The sequence below is a fragment of the Kogia breviceps genome, chromosome 1, assembly GCF_026419965.1.
Source record: "Kogia breviceps isolate mKogBre1 chromosome 1, mKogBre1 haplotype 1, whole genome shotgun sequence".
Taxonomy (NCBI): domain Eukaryota; kingdom Metazoa; phylum Chordata; class Mammalia; order Artiodactyla; family Physeteridae; genus Kogia; species Kogia breviceps.
The window spans coordinates 38,969,244-38,991,540 of record NC_081310.1 but is presented as its reverse complement, the minus strand read 5'-3'; the positions used below and the strand labels follow the sequence as shown (position 1 = coordinate 38,991,540).

General features: G+C 42.5%; 1 protein-coding gene across 1 annotated transcript in view; it reads right to left on the bottom strand.

Moving 5' to 3' along the window:
* Positions 1-308: 308 nt before the first annotated feature.
* Positions 309-22,297, bottom strand: part of SPMIP3 (sperm microtubule inner protein 3) — a 36,764-nt gene continuing 14,775 nt past the window's right edge. The window contains 4 exon segments of the mRNA XM_059068333.2: positions 309-342; positions 344-393; positions 395-429; positions 17,858-17,934. Coding sequence (XP_058924316.1) covers positions 309-342; positions 344-393; positions 395-429; positions 17,858-17,934 — 196 coding nt within the window.

The window sequence follows — 22,297 nt, the reverse complement described above, 5'->3', positions numbered from 1 at the left end:
ATTGGGTGAAGGCAATTATATTCTTACCTGGTTCCACATAAAACCACTGGACTAAATGTGAGATGGTTTGCCAACACCAGCAACAAGACTGGTAGTGGGGCATTAAGAACAGGTGACAAGTCTTCTTAAGGCTGATCTTGATTCCCTGCCCTAGGCTGACCAACTTAATCTGAAAAGAATTTGCAACATGTAAATATTTTAGGATTGTAACCATCTGGATATACACTTAAAAGTAGTTCTGTTACCATTATTTCAGTCTAAAAGAGCCACTTAAGAATGCCAAATGTTCTTTTGTTCAAATGCCATGGTTACTTTAGTTTAAAAGCCTTTCTTTCAAAGCCACCTCTCTTCACAGCAGTAATGCTCTGGTATTGAATTAAGTGGTCTAGGTAGGATTCGATGAAACTGTCGCTAATTTCTGTTCCCAATCTGGAATGTAAAACAAATTAATGATTTATTTTAAGACTACTTAATTTTAACGCACTGTCCTTTCAACAACAATTGTGTGCAATAACAAAATAATTTACAGGATTTAAGACAAAGGAATATATTTAAAAGATGTGGAAATAAAAGGACTTAGAAGGTTATTTCTGTGGTTCAATCTCTGATTAAGAAGTATATTATTCCAAAATGTAAATAAAATGAAATAAATCATATAAATTTGCATTCTTACATTCTAATTCTAGACAACCCCCCCCCAACCCTTTAAGCCTTACATTATAAACAGGCCACTTTGTATCATACTGCAGTTGTTACATCCCTAAATTCATACCCAGTGGAGTTCCCTCGTGTCTTATAACCCCTCGTCTACAATCACCAACAGTTCTGCTTATCTAAAGGTAAGGGTTCAAGGAGCTTGGGTTGAACACTGCAATACTGCATCTACACCTAATGAGCCAAAGACTAGAATGTTTCAATAATAGTGATATAATAAAACTTTATCATGTACAGTTATATACCTTGTTTAGGTATTTTATTTACATTAACCTTAATATTCACAGTAATCCTCAGAGGCCCACTGATATTATCACTGCCTCAAAGAGATTAATTAACTTGTCCAAGTTTACAGGACTCGTGAGAGGAGGAACCACATTTGACTCAGGATTATGAGGCCCCAAAGTCCCTAATTTTTTCGTTTCCCTAATGTTATCAAAACGGATAACATTTCATTTACCCAGGGAATATGGCTAGAAATGCCATCTCTGGAAGATTTTAAAAATCAAATTTAATTAAGCATGATCCTGTCTGTTGGATTAAATAGTAACTCTGACTTTCTTGAGGATTGCATTGTATTCCAGGGAAATATATTAATGAAGTTTAGAAGTGTTAAGAATCCTACTTAATAGTCTTAGTGATCTTTGTTGTGGGAATTATCAGTATAATGGAGCTGAATTATATATACATTTAACCAGGTAAATGCAACAGTAAATGTTTTAAGAACACACAGCAACCTTTTTTGGGGATTTCTCCTGCCATTCCACTTAGTATATATGCCCACAGACAATGGATGCTATCAAGCCTGAAATATACTATACAGATTTGTGGGTGGAAAGAACTGTGAAATGATTTTTTAGATTTCTTTATCATTTGACAAAGTGAAATTATTGTTCATGTGGATTTTTGTGTTATGACTTCTTTGAAATTCATTGCTGAAAAATAAAATGAAGAATTTGAGAACCACAGAGAAAATTTAACCAACTTGCTGAAGAATCCCATGTATTCCAAATACTTTAATGATTTAATATTATTTAATATTATCACTTTGAGCAGTTTAAGAAATTTTGAAGGATAACCTTGGTTATATATGATGATGCCCTGGTTTTAGAAATTAATCACAGTATAAGATGTAATTCCAGTGTATCAGTTTTTTTTAAAAACATATTATGGCACATGTTTATTCTTGATCAATAATAATAATAGCTAACATTTTTGGAGGTTTCTTAAAGTTATGTACAGGCACAATGCTAAATTATACAGGTATCTCAATTCTTTTAGGTAGATACTATTTTTATCCTTTTTGCATATGAGAAAACTGAAGGTCAGAGAGTCTAAGGGTCACACTGCTGCTGAAAGAATATATTTTATTTTGGAAGAATGAGGTTTTTGAATTATTTGGCACCAGGGTGCATAAAACAAGGGCAATTTTCATCTGAGGGGCCATCTAACCCTTCCAGGCTATAAATTCTCTGAGGACGAAGTCTTCATCTCTTCTACTGTGTCTTGCACAGTGTCAATGCTTCATAAATATTTCCCAAATAAATAAATGAACCCCTATGTGCTGAGAAAGAATTTGACTGAGGAAGAATTTCTTAGGCAATAACCATGATCTATCATAATCTATACATAATCTGTTCTTCAACTGTTCCCAAAAGAGCTAAGAACTGCACATGAAATGCAAATCATTGCTAATCTAGACATAAGCTCTGCCCTTAAAATAGGATCACAAAGACTGGTCAATGGATAAGATTAAATAAACCTTACACCTTGATAAACAATGTAATATTTACTTTGTCTTATTCTTCCCCCAAATACTCCTTCGAGGAGTCAGTTTCTTGAATTAAACAAAAACTCTCTTCAGTCTCTGTTCCTTTCTCTATCAGTGCTCAGCTTTGTAACAACTCTGTTAGGTATCTTGCAGACCAGCCTTTGCCTGCCTGATAGTTGTTTATAAAATAATTGCCACCTAAGTATCTCTCAAATCCATGTAACTCTCCGTACTGCTACTGAGACAGGCTGGGGACCCGGTACCCTTTGCTACCAGTGCTGCAGTGCTTACACCTGGACAAACCTCCTACAGCAACAAAATACAAAGAAACTAAGGGACTAAAAATAACTGTGCATGCTCAGTTGGGCTAAATTATGGACAAAAAGACTGGGACTTCCCTGGTGGTGCAGTGGTTAAGAATCCACCTGCCAATGCACAGGACATGGGTTCAAGTCCAGGCCTGGGAAGATCCCACATGCCATGGAGCTACTAAGCCCGTGCGCCACAACTGCTGAGCCTGCGTGCCACGACTACTGAAGCCCACGCACCCAGAGCCCATGCTCCGCAACAAGAGAAGCCACCGCAATGAAAAGCCAGCACACCACAACGAAGAGTAAACCCTGCTCGCCATAACTAGAGAAAGCCCACGCACAACAACGAAAACCCAATGCAGCCAAAAATAAAATAAATAAATTTATATATAGATACAAAAAACCCAGCTGCCACTTCCAAGGAGCCAGAAGCAAAAACAAGGTGTCGGGAGCTTTTGCTCTGCTCATACACCCGGCACACAACACCACCAAAGGGGTGGGCAAAACACCTAAGCCACTCCTCTGACCTGACCCCTGAACACACACCTACCCTCACCCCATATAAGGAGCCAGTTCACCCCCATTCAGGGAACCATCAAGGGAATCTGTTACTTGTTTTTGCTCCCTCCTGCAACCGCTACAGGAACCCCAATAAAGCCTTGCCTGAATTTCTTGTCTGGCCTCTAGTCAATTTCTATTGATTGGGGAAGGCCAAGAACCCTGGTCGATATCAGACTTAGTGGCACCCAGCATGGGGCAGTTGTACCCTGTTGGGGAGAGGACCTGGGCACCTCCGGGACCACTGACTTCAGCTTCTCCATGGGTGACAAGCGGCTGCCTGAACCTTGTGTTTTAGCATCACTATGTTTGGTAAGTCAGCCTTCCTGTACACTGGGGGTCTCAGGACCCTCATTCAGACAATGCTTTCCTCTCCCCCTTGTCCTCTTCCCTCTCCTAATATCTCCCTACTTCTCCTCTCTCTGTCCTCTCCTAATTCTCTGTCCTATCCTTCCAAGAGAGTGGACATTGGGCAGCTACAGCATCACTCCTCTCAGCTTGTGAGGCCATGCTTCTCTCTGGCCGGCAACTGCTCACCTTGTCAGGTGACAAGCAGAGAGGTTGGAGAGGCTCGCCTCACACCATGCAGATCCTGGTCCAGCAGGCTCTCCCTGATGGGAATTTATGAGAATGATAGAGGTTTAAACCTCATATCATGTAGTGGCTGCAAATCCTATTGTCCCAGTATTCTTGCCTTTATTTTCCTGCTGCCTCTTTCTCTTTTTCAGTCTTTTCTGTCCCTCCTCCCTTTACCTCTCCCTTGATCCTTATACCTGCACTCCCGTCCCCTTTATCCTGAAAATTTCTTGTTTGTGTCTTTAAGTTTTTGTCATTGGTATCTTTGTTTTACGTAGTTTTGTCTGTCCAACTGCTCCTACAAGTTTCTGCCAACATTGTGGGCTTGGTGGAGCACTTAAACCTCGAAATACAAACTGGCCATATGGCCTGAGACTCCAGCCTTGGGTTACTTAGTGGGATTTTAAAGAGAAAAAGAAAAAAGGAGAGGAGCTTGCATCTCTCTTCTGCCTTTGCAATGTAACTATTCTGCCTGGGCTCTCAGGAACTACCTGATCCATCTGTAGTTCTCCAGACTGAGGAAAAAAAAAAAAGAGGCATTTTAAATTCAAGCAGAAAAACTGTGAGATCTCTGGTTCTGTCTTTATGTAAAAATTAACTTGTAAATGAGCTGTATTTAATTTGCTTAAAAGAAATTGAGTGCTTATATACATTCTCAGAAATATAAAATAAGCTCACTGGAATACATTTCAGGTTCATGTGATCTGGGAAAGAGTTAATATTGAATTAATATTTGGTATTAGGGCTAGCTTAAGCTTGTGGTTTTAATTAATACAGACCTGTCTATAGAGACATCAACATTAAATACAATACTTTCATTGTACCTAGGGTTATTGAAAGTCAATAAATGCATATTGTTTCTGTTATGAAATTTGTCAACAGAGAAAATAACCCAATATGATTAAACTTTTAAGTAAATGTAACTGAGATAAGAGCATTTTGTTAAACTCTATAGGCATAATTATGTTTTGGTAATGTCCATCTAAAATAGTCTCTCCAAATTTTGGTAACTTGAAACAAAATTAAGTTAAATGTTAAGAATTCCTTGAATATCCAGGCCATTTCAGATAAGATAAAATTTTGGAACATTAATTGTGAAACATATCTAAATTTACCTACTTTTGTCTTCTGGTGAGAGAGAAACTAAAGATGTTTGGTGCCACCTTGAGATGTTCTCTACCAATCTATAGAATGCTAATAAAGACAGTTCATGGTGTCTTAAGGAAAGTAGGATGTGTGTTTTCAGAAAAGAAGGTATGAGGAATGGAAATATATTTTGTTGAAAGGAAAAAAGGGTGATTTTGTCCTAGAGCTGGTTGTTTCTGAATGGGAAAAAAATAAGGGACAAAATATGGCTACAGAAATTTGCAGAAAGTTTGTGGAAAAGGAACACTGAGAAGGGAATTTTGTATGTGGTCAGGAATTTCTAAGGTTGGATTAAATTCAATTAGGTAAATGGATTTTATTAAGAGTAGGCGGATGCAAGACTGGATTTGGTTTCTCTCTCTCATAAGAGAGCAAAGTTTTCCTGGAATGCTGCTTTTGATAACAGATTGTGTGAGTTTCTGTGCTTTAAGTGATCTGTATTTACTTTTGCAATCTTTTCTTTCACCTTAGCTCAAGGAATAATTTTTTCACGGTGACCTATGATTCTATCTGATTGGGTGTTTTAAAACTTTTTGAAATTTTTGACAGACTTCCCAATTATCAAGTTCTTTTGACTTCCAGCTAACTTTGGGGTTCTTCCAAGGGCCCTTGGAGCAGCCCAAAGAGAGAGATCCTAAACTAATTGGGTTCATTTGGTATGTTAAATTACATGGGAAACATTGTCCAAACTCGCTGTTGCCTGTGTCAAATGGAATCATCAGGCTCTCCCCAGTTTTATCGTAACCATCAAACAGATAGGGGAAAGGGTTTTGGGTTCTTCTGCTGTCTAGTCTCTCACCTTACTCTTTGTCCAGAAATCCCCTGTGGGAATACTCCCACCTCTAGGCCCTCAGGTCCTGACTCCCGCGGTATTTTTCATTACGCCCAACTCCAATTCCTCCAGGAGTTTCTTTTTGCACCTCTAGGACCCCCTTCACTCCAGGCCTTGGCAGCCCAGACCTTGTTACAGACTACCTATTGGGCTGGCCACTTCCAAGCAGCCCACATCCTAGGCTTTATAGATGCTCATTCTTGAGGAATACACCCCAACCTAGGGAAAGTTGTTATAGGACATAAGCTTTATAGATAACAGATCCCCCTCAAGGAGAGCCCTGGCAACGTGCTGGCACTGACCCCTTGCATGAGGGGCTGGGTCAACCAGAGATGTATGGTTAGGAATTGATGGGAAAGTAGAGGACGCTCAAAATCCCATTAGGTAAGAAGGGAATTTGGAAGACACTCCAACCCCCTTCTGACAAAGGCCTCCTGGTAAAATGTCTCCAGGACACCAGACTTCATATCTAGGAATGCTCTTTCTTGGTTGCAGGTTACTCAACATGGAAGGATCCTCTTCTAAGCCAGAAGAAACACCTCTTGAATGTATTATTAAAAACTGGAAATATTAAAAACTAGATGGGCTGAAAAGGGGAAAACTTACACTTTACTGTAACACTGCCTGGCCTTTATATGAGTTGTGGGGATGGATAAAAATGGCCTGAAAATGGGTCTCTAAACTACAATATCATCTTGCAATTGGATCTTTACTGTTGCAAGATGGAAAATGAACTGAGGTTCCCCATGTTCAAGCCTTCATGGTCCTTTACCAAAACCCCGCTCTATGTGGCTTCTGTAATCAAAAGCCTTGGGAATCAGAAAACACTCCCAACATTTTAGATGATCCCTTTCTAATCTTCCCCAGTTCTCAGGGGGGAAACCAAGTCTCCACTGCTTCTCTAGAGCCACCTACCTCTCCAGAGCCACCTACTTCCCCAGATCCCTCTGACAAATCCCAAACTCCACCTCCCTATGTCCCTTTATACCCTCCATTACCCCAGAAAGGAGATAGTAGTCCCATTGAGGTAACTCACAGTGGAACTTCCTAGCACCCAGGATCAGGAAAAATATGCCCTCTTAGGGAAGTGGCAAAAGGTGAAGGGACAGAGTACATGTGCCCTTCTCTTTAACTGACTTAGCCCAATGCAAACAGAGACTGGCTGATTTTCTGAAGACCCTAGTCAAAGTTTGCTGAAGGGTTTCAGGCCCTAACTCTGGCCTTTGATTTAACTTGGAAGGATGTCCAGATAGTCTTATCTACTTGCTGTACCCCTGAGGAGAAACAGAGAATTTGGGCAGCAGCCCAGGGGCACACTGACCAGCTTGCCTGGGACCAACACAAACTTTTTGTTATGGGAGCAGATGCATTCCCAAATCAGGAGCCCCATTAGAATGATAATTCCTGGGAGGGAACAGAAGCCAGAAATCACATGATCCAATGGGTATTAGAAGGGATGAGAAAGTGTATCAAAAAGCCAATTAACTATGAAAAGGTTAAAAGAGTGACCCAAGAAGAAAAAGAAAATCCATCTCTCTTTCAGGGATGGCTTATGGAGGCTTTTAGAAAATTTACTAATATTGAGCTGTCAATTCCCAAGGATCAATCCCTGCTGGGACAACATTTTATCAGCCAGTATGCTGCTGATATTAGGCAGAAACTCCAGAAGTTACAATTAGGCCCACAAACCCCTATGCCCCAACTCCTAGAGGTGGCCTTTGGGGTACTTAATAATCGAGATCAAGCTGAGGAGGAAGAGAGAACCCAAGGTGAAAACAGGCAGGCCAGGGCTCACGCTAAACTGATAGCTGTTGCTGTCTGTCATGCCTTGTAACCTCAAGGCAACCTAAGGGGGCCAAGGAAGTTTAATCATCCATCCCACAAGGGGGAATACTTCAAATGTAAGTCAACTGACCACTGAGCCCCAAAGTGCCCCCCAAAAGCCCCCTGGTCCATGTACAGTCTGCAAACAAACAGGTCATTGGAAGTGAGACTTTCCCCCATCCCAAAGGCGAAGGGGGGACTCCCACTCCCAATATGGCCATGCTGGATGACTGACGTGGCCCGGGGATTCTGGCAGCTCCCCTTCACAAGATGTCTATCTCCTTTGAGGAGCCCTGGTGGTCCTTAACGTGGCAGGTAAGAAAATCAATTTTTTAATCGATACGGGAGCCACTTACTCTGTCCTGATTTCTCACCCTGGGCTTCTCTCCTCTAAAAGCTGTACAGTGACTGGTGTTGACAGAGAGCCTCACAACCATTACTTTACTGGGCCTCTCACTTGCCAATGTGAACAGCGTTTGATCTCACACAGCATTTCAGTTGTGCCTGAGTGTCCTACCCCACTACAGGGGAGAGACATTCTGGCCTCCCTTGGAGCCATATTGCAATTAGGAGACCCCGAGCAGCCCCTTTTCTTGACTCTATGACAAAACAGCTGGAAGAACAGGGGTCTATTCCCAGCCATATTCTACACTAAACCTTGCAGTTTGGGACAAAGGAATCCCTGGGAAAGCTATAAATGCCCAACCTATAAAAATTAGCCTTGGGCTTCCCTGGTGGCACAGTGGTTGAGAGTCCGCCTGCCGATGCAGGGGACGAGGGTTCGTGCCCCGGTCCGGGAAGATCCCACATGCTGCGGAGTGGCTGGGCCCGTGAGCCATGGCCGCTGAGCCTGCGTGTCCGGAGCCTGTGCTCTGCAACGGGAGAGGCCACAACAGTGAGAGGCCAGCATAACGCAAAAAAAAAAAAATTAGCCTTAAGACAGAAGTCACTCATTCTAACAAGAGAAAGTATCACACAAAGTTGGAAGCAAAAAAGGGTTTGCAACCCCTCATAAATAAATTCTTAAAACATGGCCTCTTAGTGCCCTGTCAGCCTCCATGCAAAACTCCTATTCTGCCAGACGTTAAGCCAAATGGGGAATATTGAATGGTACAAGACCTAAGAGCAGTAAATGATACAGTGGTCCCTATACATCCCCTTGTAGACAATCCTTACAATATATAGTCCAGAAACCTGGAGATGCCAAATGGTTTACTGTGCTTGACCTCAAGGATGCCTTCTTTTGCATCCCAGTTCATCCCTCATTACAGGATCTGTTTGCTTTCAAGTGGACTAACCCTCACTTAGGCCAAATGCAACAATATACCTGGACAGTATTGCCTCAGGGGTTTTGGGACAGTCCACAATTGTTCACCCAGGCCCTAGGAAAAGAACTAAGGGAAATAAACCTAAAAGAAGAGGCTATTCTACAGTATGTGGATGATATATTAATATGCAGCCACACCATGGAGGCCTCAGATCAGAATACCATAGAAATCCTTAATTTCCTCGGGGCCTGGGGTTACAGGATATCCCAGAAAAAGGCACAAATTTCAAAACAACAGCAAGTTAAATATCTGGGATATATTATAAACCCTGGAAGTAAACAGTTAATCTCCACATAGAAAACAAGCTACATTAGGCCTAAGTGCCGCAAAGACAAAAAAATCTTTGTACTTTCTTAGGCATGGCAGGATTTTGCAAAATTTGGATTCCAGGATTTGGACTAATGGCTAAGCCTCTATATGAAGCCACTGAAGGCCCATATACAGAACCATTACTTTGGATGGGGGAAACAAGAAAAGGCTTTTAATAATATCAAACAGACCCTCACCAGAGATCCTGCTCTGGGTCTCCCAGATTTTAAAAAGCCATTTACCTTGAACATAGCTGAAAAGCAGGGGACAGCTCTGGGGGCTCCTTGTACAAAAGCTAGGAGAAGCTCCTCAGCCTATAGGCTATGTTTCCAAACAACTAGATTCCGTGGCCTGAGGTTGGCCTGGCTGCCTCTGGGTGGTAGCTGCCACTGCTTTATTAGTGGAAGAAGCTAGCAAGCTTACCTTTGGACAGCCACTGGAAGTCCAGACCCCTCATCAAGTACAAGGGATTCTGGAGATTAAAGGCCACCACTGGCTAACTGGAGGCCACCTTACTAAGTACCAGGCTTTACTCCTTGACTCCCCAGAGCTATCTCTCAAAAGTTGCTACACCCTCAACCCGGCTACACTGATGCCCGCAGAAAGCCCAGAACTAACACATTCCTGCCTTAAGACCCTTGACCTGGTTTATGCCTGTAGGCCTGATCTAACAATCCAGGCCATAGAAAACCCTGAGAAAGCATGATTTACTGATGGCAGTAGTTTCATTAAAGATGGAGTCAGTAGGACAGGGTATGCTATTGTGAGTGCTTACAGCGTTACAGAAGCAAAACCTTTGCCACCTAACACTTCAGCCCAGAGGACTGAGGTAATAGAACTAACTTGATTCTTAACCTTAGGGGAAGGAAAAATTATAAACATATATACAGACTCAAAATATGCCTTCCTTGTTTTACATGTCTAGGCAGCTATCTGGAAAGAAGAGGACTTTTACATGCAAAAAACTCCCCTATGAAATATGGAGCTGAGATTTTACATCTCATAGAAGCGGCTCAAAACCAAAACTAGTAGCAGTCATTCACTGCTGCGGGCACCAAAAGGAAAAATCTCAAATTACCCAAGGGAACAACAGGGCAGATTGGGAGGCATAGAAACAGCCCTGATGCCCAGAACAGAAATGGCTTTAATCCCATCCCTTACCCCTTCTAACGTTATACCTAGATACTCAACTTCTAAGGAGACCAGGGCATGAGACAAAGGGAGAACTAAGAGAACAGATGGCTGGTGGCACATACATGAGAAACTGCTCATACCTCTTTCTGAGCAATGGAAAATTATTAAAGGACTACATGATTCTCTCCATCTGGGGAGGGATCTAGAGTCCCTGCCCAAGGTGTTACTTGATGACTGATTGGCCCTCGATCATCCATTGGCAGAACAAAGAGGGGTATGTGCAATTGCCAATACTTCTTGTTTTGCACATATGTCAACACCTCTTTCCAGGTAGAAACCAACATTGAGAAAATTCAACAACAAGCCACCTGGGTTCAGCAGACAATTAATCACCAATTCTTGCTATTCAATATGGGCGGGGAAATTGAAAACTGCTTATCTAGTTCGTTCTCTTGGATTCCACAGGGTATAAAAAACTTTCTGGCAGGAGGTTTTCATTTTCTCATAACCCTTTTCTTTTCAGTCATACTGATTTATGCTATATTTTATCTAGTACTCCGTTGTCTTCCCTGCTGTTTTAAACATGTGGCTAAGAATTTTTGGTTCAAGAAGGAGACCTGGGACCAACAGGTCCAGAGCTTCCGTTCTAAAAATAGAGCAACATGTTAAACTTTAACCCTGAGGTTAACAAAATGTACACCCAAACAGAATGGCTTCTTGGCAGGGATGACATAGCCTCCCCTGTGTGGTCAACAGTTAAGGAAACCCTCCCAAAGTTAACCTGGTTCCTTTCCTTTCTAAACCCTTTAATGGCTATTGTTGTTCTCCTCCTTTTTAGCCCTGGTTTGTTTAACCTTTTGGTTAAATTTGTGTCTTCTAGGCTCCAACAGTTTGAAGTAAGTCTCATGATGACCCAAGGAATTCAATCCATTCCAGCAGAGAGTGGCCCAGGTCCCTACAGGTCCTTGGGACAGTCAGCGAGGGACTCATACACCTCTAGGGTAGGCTAGGGTCTGTGGTCCCTGTCCAGCAGGAAGAAATTTCAGAAGAAGAGAACTTCGACCCCTTACCCCTTAAGAATAAAGGTGTAGGGCTTCCCTGGTGGCGCAGTGGTTAAGAATCCGCCTGCCAGTGGAGGGGACATGGGTTTGAGCCCTGGTCAGGGAAGATTCCACATACCGCGGAGCAACTAAGCCCGTGAGCCACAACTACTGAGCCTGTGCTCTAGATCCCGTGAGCCACAACTACTGAATCCCCCGCCTAGAGCCTGTGCTCCACAACAAGAGAAGCCACCACAATGAGAAGCCCGCCCACCGCCGTGAAGAGTAGCCCCTGCTCGCTGCAGCTAGAGAAAGCCCGCGCCCAGCGACAAAGACCCAGTGCAGCCAAAAATAAATAAATAAAATAAATAAATTTATTTTTTTTAAAAAAGAATAAGGGTGTAGAGTCTCTCAGGGGGGGAGTGAGACAGGCTGGAACCCGGGACCCTTTGCTGCAGTGCTTGCACCTGGACGAACTTCTCCTCAAGCAACAAAATACAAAGGAACTATAAGGGACTAAAAGTAACTGTGTGCAGGCACAGGTGGGGCAAATTATGGACAACAAGATACAAAGAGACCAAAAAAAAATCCAACTGCCACTTCTGAAGAGCAGAGAGCAAAAGCAGGGTATTGCACATGCCCCCTGCACAGGCCACCACCAAAGGGGTGGGAAAAACACCTAAGCCACGCCTCCATCCCCCCTGGACACACCCCTACCCTCACCCCATATGAGGAACTAGCTCGCGCACTCCGCTGGGGAACCAGCAAGGGAATGTGTTACCTGTTTTTGGTCCCTCCTGTGGCCTGCCGGCACAGGAGCCCAAATAAAGCCTTGCCTGAATTTCTTGTCTGGCCTCTAGTCAATTTCTACTGCTTGGGGAAGGCCAAGAACCCTGGTCGGTATCACTACCTCCCATCATCAGTTGCCTAAAGCAGTGGTTCCTAACTTGGCTGCACAGTGGAATTATCTGGAAGTTTTATAAATTATTGATGCCTGGGACCTTCTCCCTCCCACCAGGAGATTCTGACTTAATTGGTATTGGGTATATCCTGGGCATCTGGATTTTTTTTTTTTTTTTTTTTTTTTTTTTCGGTATGCGGGCCTCTCACTGTTGTGGCCTCTCCCGTTGCGGAGCACAGGCTCCGGACACGCAGGCCTAGCGGCCATGGCTCACGGGCTTGGTTGCTCCGCGGCATGTGGGATCTTCCCGGACCAGGGCACGAACCCGTGTCCCCTGCATCGGCAGGCGGATTCTCAACCACTGCGCCACCAGAGAAGCCCCATCTGGATTTTTTAAAGTGATGTAGCTGAGGTTAAAAACCGTCAGCCTAAACCCTGCAATTGCCTCCTGACCCTTTGTATTCAATCTTTGCCCTACTCTACTCCCCATCCCGCCCCCTTTTTCTTCCTTACAGTTGGAGTAATCTTTTCAAAATGCGATTTTAATCGTGTCACCTCCACCCTCTTTAAAACTTTTCAAAAGTTTCCCATTAATCTCAGGCTAGAGGCCCCAAATCTGAAAATGGCCTGTAAAGCCCTCCTTGTTCTGACCTTGCCATCTCTTTAGCCGTATCCTTCTTGACTTCTGGCCTCCAACACACTCATTTTTTTTTAGTTCTTCAAACGTCATGCTCTTACCACAGTGCCTTTGCATGTGCTACACTCTCTGTGAAGCTCTTCCCCTGTTGCTTGCCTAGTTAACTTTTAGCTCATCTTTCAGCTCTCAACTTATCATTTCTCTGACCTGTTATACGCTCCTATAGCACCACATAAATTCTGCTTCATAGGATTTATGACAGGTGAAATTTTATGCTTATTTCTATGCTGGTTCCCCACCAAAGCTCCTTGAATGTAGAAACTTTGTGTCTATTTCTGCTTCACATGCTGTTGATGAAACCTTGCACACTGATTGGCATATCGTTAGGCTCTCAAATTAGTTACTGAAGGAATATGTATGAATGAATGAAAATGTGCTTGACATCAAATCTATCAGTGAATTCAACTGATGTCAGCTCCAAAATATATCTGGAACCCATTTATTCCTTTTCATCTTCCCTGCTGGTCTGAACCACCATCACCTCTGGTCTCAACTACTAAACAGTTTCCTTACTGGTCTGCAAGCCCTCCCTCTTGTTCCTCTCTAAACAGTGTCCTAATGGCAGGCAGACTGATCTTTTTAAAATACAAATGATATGCCACTCCTCTGTTCAAAATTATTCCAAGTCTTTCCATTGTTCTTAGAATAGAATCCAAACATCTAACCACTCTCATCCTCACTGACTACCCACCAAATTACACTGGCCTCCTTTCTGTTCCTCAAACATGCCAAGCCCTTTCCAGCTTTCAGGCTTCAGAACTTACTATTCCTTTTCCCTCAAATGCTCTTTACATGATTTTTTCTTATTTTCCAGGGCTCAGCTAAAGCTGCATAGAGGTTTTCCCTGACTGCACTATTAAAAGTAACCTCCCCTGGCTACACTCATCACTCTGTTTACTTCCCTGATAGCACTACTACAATCTAAAATTGAAAAAAAAGAAGTACTTGATTATGCTCTATATCCCCCACCAGAATGTCAGCTCTATGAAAGCAGATGTCTTGTCTATCCCGGTCACTGTACCCCCAGCAGACAGCACAGTGTCTAGTTTGTACTGGGTGCTCAATCAATGACTGAATCATCTTATGATTGCCAGCTTCCAAGATGGACCCCAATGATTCTCACCCCCTGGTATCCTTGCCTTGGCTCCTCTCCTCCCACACTGCTTCAGGGCTGAGTGTTGTGTGACTTTTGAACCTAAGCCATAAAAGGCATTGCAGTTCCCAATTTTATCTCAGATTACTCATTCTAGGGGATGAGGCATTGAGGCCTCAGTCCCCAGCCAGCATGTGACAGCCCTGTGAGTAGTCATACCTGACAGCTATGTGAGTGAGCCACCTTGAGGGTGGGCGCTCCAGCCCCAGCTGAGCCTTCAGAGGATGAAGCACTCACTGACACTGAATGTTACCTTGAGAAAGACTCTGAACCAGAACTGCCCACCTGAGCAGTTCTCAAATCCTAACCCACCAAAACCATGAGAGATAAAAAGCATCATCACTGATGTTTTAAGTCACTAAGTTTTGGAATGATTTGTTACTGCACAATAGATAACTAACATACACACAACCAATGAGTCAATTAATGGAGCAATGAATATTTCAACATACATTTTCTCTTGAATTAGTCAGGCTTCAAACCTCACTAAGTAGGCCATGAGCCAATTCTGTCTTCTCGTGTTGCCTAGCCTACACTTTCCAGTACCACATTTTCCATTGTATCCAGATCCCAACTTGACACTTCTGCATAAAACCGTTACTTCTATCAGAGGCACCAACAATCTTGCAGTAGAAGTGGGAAGCTGTGCCATTAGCTTTAATTTATCTCCTGCGAATTCTCTACCAGTACTGTCGTTTCCCTCTCCTGATGCTTTGCCATATGAGTCTTCTTCCCATTTCCCATGAAACTTCCTCAGTTCACTTTAAGAGCAAGGTCTGGGAGTGTGACATCTCCAGACATGACCTAGACTGCTGACTTACCAGTTGCTTGCTTGAGTAGGTTTCTAAGTCTCTAAGCCTCCATTTCCTCTTTTGCTAAGTGAGGTCAATAACATTACCTACTTCCTGGGGGCAATACAACTCACTGCAACCCTGAGTGTGACATATGTATGAGTAAATCGCTTAGCACAGTTTGGGGCACATGACAGGTATTTTCAATTCTAGCAAGTATCCTAAAACGTAGACTTGAGTCTCTATTTTACAGACACAAAAAGGTTCAGAAAAGTCAAGCGTCTTGCCCAACACCACGCAGCTAGAATCTGCCAGGCCTGTCGCCCTCCAAGCCCTGGATTCTGTTCACTGCCTCTCACTACTCCATCCCGTGGTTCTGCCATGGCCTCCCAGATGCTCTTCTCACCTGCCACCTGTGTCTTGTCCCATCCATGCTAAGCAGCCTGACAGACTAACATCCTCTGAAGCTGACTGGGTCGCTCCCTGGACTCTGATCCTGCAATGGCTCTGACTGTCTAAATTCAACTTTCCAGACTCCTGCAGCTCCTCTTCAGCTCCAGGCATTCTCGCCCACTCTTGACTGTCCACATTTTCCTTCGCACTTCCTCGTTCTGCCTTGCCCAGTCAGCCAGGTCCTCACAGCTGGACTCCCCCCTGCTCTCCCAGACCTCACAAACCTCCCAAACTTCTTCTCATCTGCTGCCTCTGGTTGGTCGCCCTGTTTCTTCTCTCCCATGAACATCTTATCTGTCAAGACTGAGCTTAGTTCCCCACTACTGCATGCTGCTTTCCTGGCTGTTCTAGGCCCCGGTGACCTCATCTTTCAACTCCTGCTCCTCTGCTTGGTACTTAATCACTCTCTGATAGGTTGACTGTTGCCTCATCTTCCCAATTAGCTTGTGAGCTCCCTGATGCTGAGCTCATAGTCTGGACTTTTACTTCCTCCCATGGCACCTAGCCCAGGTATTTGCTTTGCTAGACGTTAACCTTGTTCTATAGGTTTGGCAAGAAGTAGGAATTGTCTTCTAAAATAAGCAAGGGAGAAACCTTTTGTGTCTGTCTAACAGGACTTCCGCATAGCAGAGGAATTGTAAAGAAGTGTTTACGATCACTTTGGAAACTAGAGGCCACCTGGAGTCCCTCATACAAAGGAAACAGATTTCACATTCAGTCTCAAGAAACTGCTTTGGCTGTCCTACAGGGACAGGAGCCCCACTAACACTTCCGGACCACCCCTTCTTTCCAAGCCCTCCTCAGTCCCGGCAGTACCCCCCACCCCACGGCTGGCTCCCTTGAACATAACCTTCCTAGAAGAGGGAGGGGATATGGGGATATATGTATACACAGAGCTGATTCACTTTGTTATACAACAGAAACTAACACAACATTGTAAAGCAATTATACTCCAATAAAGATGTGAAAAAAAACCCCAACAACATAACCCTCCTAAGGTCCCTTGCCTGCGGGACCCTAACTCTTACCACCCTCCTCCAAATGAATTAATCTCAGCTCTCACCCTCCTCCCCATTCCCTTAGCTCACTCACTTCTCAGGCTCCAACCTTCTCTCACCTCCCAGAAGCCAGGTTTGCCCTTATCCCACACTCCTCCAGTCAGTCTCTGGCCCCAATCCCAGCTTCATCCATTACCACCCCTATGCCTGGCTCAACTCGCCAAGATCTGCCTAGTCCTGCTGGGTTCCCACCCTTTCCAATTGCTATCCTTTGCTGTCCTCTCAGGACCCGAGTCCCAGCCCTGCTCTGGCATCCCATCCGGGCTGCAGCTCTTTTCTCAGGGGAGACAAGAAGGAGGGCAGATTCTTCCCGTTCCCCATGCCATTCCTCCCCACCGTCCTTCTACTAGTTTTCTTATTTTTAAGATAAAACGTGGCTCGCTTTAAAGAAAACTGTTGAATAAATAGTAGTAAAGTGATGCTCAGCTGTGACAGAGGCAATATAGCTTAAAGGTCCAGAACAGAGCTTGGCCTGGGGCTGAATTCTGCTTCTCCTAGGTACTGTGATTTGGGGAGAGTTAATTAACTGTCTCTGCAACTTGGTCACTGTTTACAGTGACCAAGAAATAATAGCATTTACCTCAGAGAGCTGTTAGAAGGACAAAATATGTGCCTGCCACACTGTAAGAGCCTCAGAAATATTGGGGTTTACTCATTTAGAAAGTCTGTCAACGAAGGAATCCATCCCATGACTAAAATCCAAAGTGTCAGTGACTACACAAATACAGGTAATGTTTCAGGTCATGTCCATGTGTACCCCCCAGGGTCATATCTGTGGGGGGTCTCGGCCCCTCAGTACTCTCACACAGGCTGCAGCATGGAGAACTACTACATAGGGAATTTAGAATTTTTTGAGACACACCTCCAGTTATCAAATAATTGCCAGAAATCCATTTAAAATAGGAGAATGAGGGGGGAAAATTCCTCTAACAATATGTTTAGGCAAAATAACAAATTTCTCAAGTGATAAAGTGCTCTGAGGAACGGTTAGACTCAAGTTTGCTTCCTACCAAGGACATTTATTAATTTTCAGTCTTAAAGTCTCCTGTACAAGGAACTAGGGGAGGAGCAAAGGAGGAAGCAGTCTGGGGGCAGCTCTCTAAATCCTTCTTCCTGCACCCAGACACACACGCATCCCCTTCCCCTGCAACATGACTGGTCCCAGACACACTCCCTGAGACGGCAAGCCCATGGGAGATGTTCATCTGTAGCCCAGGCAAGGTTTTGCTCTCAGAGAGTAAGAACACTTGATCTGACTTACCCATCTTATAAAATGGCAAAGAACAGTCTCTTTGGTACGTAGTTTCTTTATACCAGGGTTCAGCAGGCTTTGAATATCTTCGAAAACAAATGTATTGAATGAGAGTTTGTTGGTCTAATTGAGGCTGATACTGACTTTTTCTCTTAGGTGGAATTTCCAAGTCTATGAGAGGTCCTAATGAAAATAAAAACAGCTTGCTGAATACACATTCAGTAGAAGAAAAGCATTCCACTTTCTCATCAGCTGAAATCCATTCCCGAAAAGTGGCCAGGAGTCTACCAAGACAGTATTGGCAAGACTCCATAACTCCAAGGCTAGCCCTAGCAAAATTATCAGTAGATGGTTCAAAGATTCCAGACCCCTGTTCTTCCCTTTAACATCCCTCCTCCTTCCCAATCACAGGTCACAGAAGGTGACCTGCATCAAAACTTCCTCTGGATCTGCCGATGCATGGCTACTTCCCATACTCCAGATCTTCCCAATGCCCTTTTGCAATGTAATTTTTCTATGGATATTTGGTTCCCTCAAGGAACTAATGCTTTCTTTTGACCAGACTAACCACTATGGTGCATATTGGTGTTTGATGAACCTGAAATTGGTTACAACCTTCTTGTACCCTCCACTCAGATGAGAACCCTATGAAGGTAAAGGTAAAGAAGAATCAAAATGTGGTGGTGGAATATCTTCATATACTTGTGGGAGTATACATTCACTGTTGCAACTTGTTTGAGAAGACTTTGGTGATATGTATTAAACCTTTAAACTGTATATATATTTTGTCCTAGAAGCCCAGAATTTAGGAATATCAACAAAGACTTAGCTCTAAGAATGCATGTCAAAGTATTTATACAATAATAAAAAGAGTGGAAACAACTTTCATGTGGAAAAAGATAGGGAATTATTTAGACAATGATACAGAGATATACAGAAATACCATGCCACCATTAAAGTGATGCTGTAGGATTATATTTGAGATGGAAAAAAGTCCACAATATATTATATTTAAAGAAAGATTTCAATTGAATTGTACACTTTAAATGGATGAATTGTATGGTATGAATTATCTCAATAAAGCTGTTATACAAAAAATGGTTTCAATCAACAAAAAATTAGCAAACAGAATTCAACAAAACATTAAAAGGCTCATACACCATGATCAAGTGGGGTTTATTCCAGGGATACAAGGATGGTTCAACATCCACAAATCAATCAATGTGATACACCACATTAACAGAATAAAAGAGAAAAGTCATGTTATCATTTTGACAGATACACAAGAAGCATTTGACAAAATTCAGCATCCATTTATGATTAAAGCTTTCAACAAACTGGGTACAGAGGGAACATACTCCAACATAATAAAGGCCATATATGCCAAGCCCACAGCTCAAATCATACTCAATGATGACATGCTTTTCCTGTAAGATCAGGAACCAGACAATGATGTCCACTGTCTCCACATTTATTCAACATAGTATTGAAATCCCTATCCAGAGTAATTAGGCAAGAAAAAGAAATAAAACGCATCCAAATAGGAAAGGAAGAAATAAAACTGCATTTATTTGCAGATCGCATGATCTTATATATTAAAAAACCCTAAAAATGTTATCAAATAGCTGTTAGAACTAATAAACAAATTCAGTAAATTTGCAGGATACAAAATTAATACAAAAATATCTATTGTGTGTCTTCTATACACTAATAATGAATTATCTGGCAGAGAAATTAAGAAAACAATTCCATTTTCAATTTCATCAAAACAACAAAATACTGAGAAATAAATTTAACTGAGGAGGTGAAAGACCTATATACTGTAGATATAAGACACTGATGAAAGAAATGGAAAAAAACACAAATAAATGGAAAGATATTCCATGCTCACACATTGGAAGTATTAATATTGTAAAAATTTCCACACTATCAAAGCAATCTACAGATTCAATGCAATCCCTATCAAAATTCCAATGGCATGTTTTCATAGAAATCAAACAAACAATTCTAAAATTTGTATGGAATCACCAAAGACCCCAGATAGTCAAAGTAGTCCTGAGGAAGAAGAACAAGGCTGGAGATATCACATTTCCTGATTTTAAACTGTATTACAAAGCTATAATAATCAAAAATAGTATGGTATTGGCATATAAATGGACACATAGATTAATAGATTAATGGAACAGAATAGTGAGCCCATAAATAAACCAAAGCATATATAGTCAATTAATTTATGACAAATGAGCCAAAGTATACAATGGAAAAAGAATAGTCTCTTCAGTAAACTGTTCTGGGAAAATTGGACAGCCACATTCAAAAGAATAAAACCAGATCCCTATCTTATACCATTCACAAAATGGGTTAAAGATTTTAATGTAAGACCTGAAATCATAAAACTCTTAGAAGAAAACACAGGGAGTAAGCTTTTGACAGCAGTCTTGGCAATGATTTTTTGGATTTGACACCAAAAACAGGAAACAAAAGCAAAAATAAATAAACATCAAACTAAAAAGCTTCTGCACAGCAAAGGAAACCATCAACAAAATGAAACAGCAAGCTACAGAATGGGAAAAAATAATTATCAATCTTATATCTGATAAGGAGTTAATATCCAAAATATGTAAAGAATTCATACTACTCAATAACAACAACAACAAAAAACCCAAAAGGAGTACAAAACAAACCAAAAAACCTACTCAATTAAAAAATGGGCAGAGGGACTGAATAGACTTTTTTTTGCACAGAAGACTTGTAGATGGCCAACAGGTACATGAAAATGTGCTCAGTATCACTAATCATTAGAGAAATGCAAATCAAAACCACAATGAGATATCACCTCACACCTGTCAGAATGGCTATCATCAAAAAGACTACAAATAGCAAGTGTTAGCAAGGATGTGGAGAAAAAGAAATCCTCAGGCACTGTTGGTGGGAATGTAAATTGGTTACAGGCACTATGGAAAACAGTATGATGATTCCTCAAAAAACTAAAAATAGAACCACCATATGATCCAGCAATTCCACTTCTGGGTATTTATCCAAAGGAAACAAAATCACTATTTCAAAAAGATATCTGCTCTCCCATGTTCATTGCAGCATTATTTACAATGGCCAACACATTGAAACAACCTAAGTGTCCATTGACAAATGACTAGATAAAAAATATGTGGACTATATATGATATATCAATATAATTATTAATATTAATTATAATAATTAATCAATATTAAATATAATAATTATTATATTAATTAAATATAAGAGTATTCATTGTGCGTGTGTATATATATATATATATATATATATATATATATATATATATATATATATATATATATATATATATATATATACATATACCGTGAAATACTATTCAGCCTAAAAAAGAAGAAAAGCCTGGAGAGACCTTCCAGATGGCGGAGGAGTAAGATGTGGAGATCACCTTCCTCCCCACAAATACATCAGAAATACATCTACATGTGAAACAACCCCTACAGAACACCTACTGAATGCTGGTAGAAGACCTCAGGCTTCCCAAAAGGCAAGAAACTCCCCATGTACCTGGGTCAGGCAAAAGAAAAATCAGAGACAAAAGAATAGGGATGGGATGTGCACCTCTGGGAGGGAGCTGTGAAGGTGGAAAAGTTTCCACACACTAGGAAGCCCCTTCACTGATGGAGACGGGGGGCGGCAGGGGTGGAAGGTTTGGAGCAACAGAGGAGAGTGCGGCAACAGGGGTGCAGAGGGCAAAGTGCAGAGATTCCTGCACAGAGGATTGGTGCTGACCAGCACTCACCAGCCTGACAGGCTTGTCTGCTCACCCACCGGGGCAGGTGGGGGCTGGGAGCTGAGGCTCCGGCTTCGGAGGTCTGATCCCAGGGAGAGGAATGGAGTTGGCCATGTAAACACAGCCTGAAGGGGGCTAGTGCATCACAGCTAGCCAGTAGGGAGCCCGGGAAAAAGCCTAGAACTGCCTAAGAGGCAAGAAACCATTGTTTGGGGGTACACGAGGAGAGAGGATTCAGAGCACTGCCTAAATGAGCTCCAGAGAGAGGCACAAGCTGTGGCTATCAGTGCGGACACCAGAGACGGACATGAGACACTAAGGCTGCTGCTGCCACCACCAAGAAGCCTGTGGGCAAGCACAGGCCACTATCCATACCTCCCCTCCCAGGAGGCTGTGCAGCCCGCCACTGCCAGGATCCTGTGATCCAGGGACAAATTCCCCAGGAGAGCACACGGTGTGCTTCAGGCTGGTGTAATGTCATGCTGGCATCTGAGGCTGCAGGCTCACCCTGCATCCCCTACCCATCCCCTCCCCCCAGCCTCAGTGAGCCAGAGCCCCCTAATCAGCTGCTCTTTTAACGTTGTCCTGTCTGAGCAAAGAACAGATGATCTCAGGTGACCTATATGCAGAGGCAGGACCGAATCCAAAGCTGAACCCCAGCA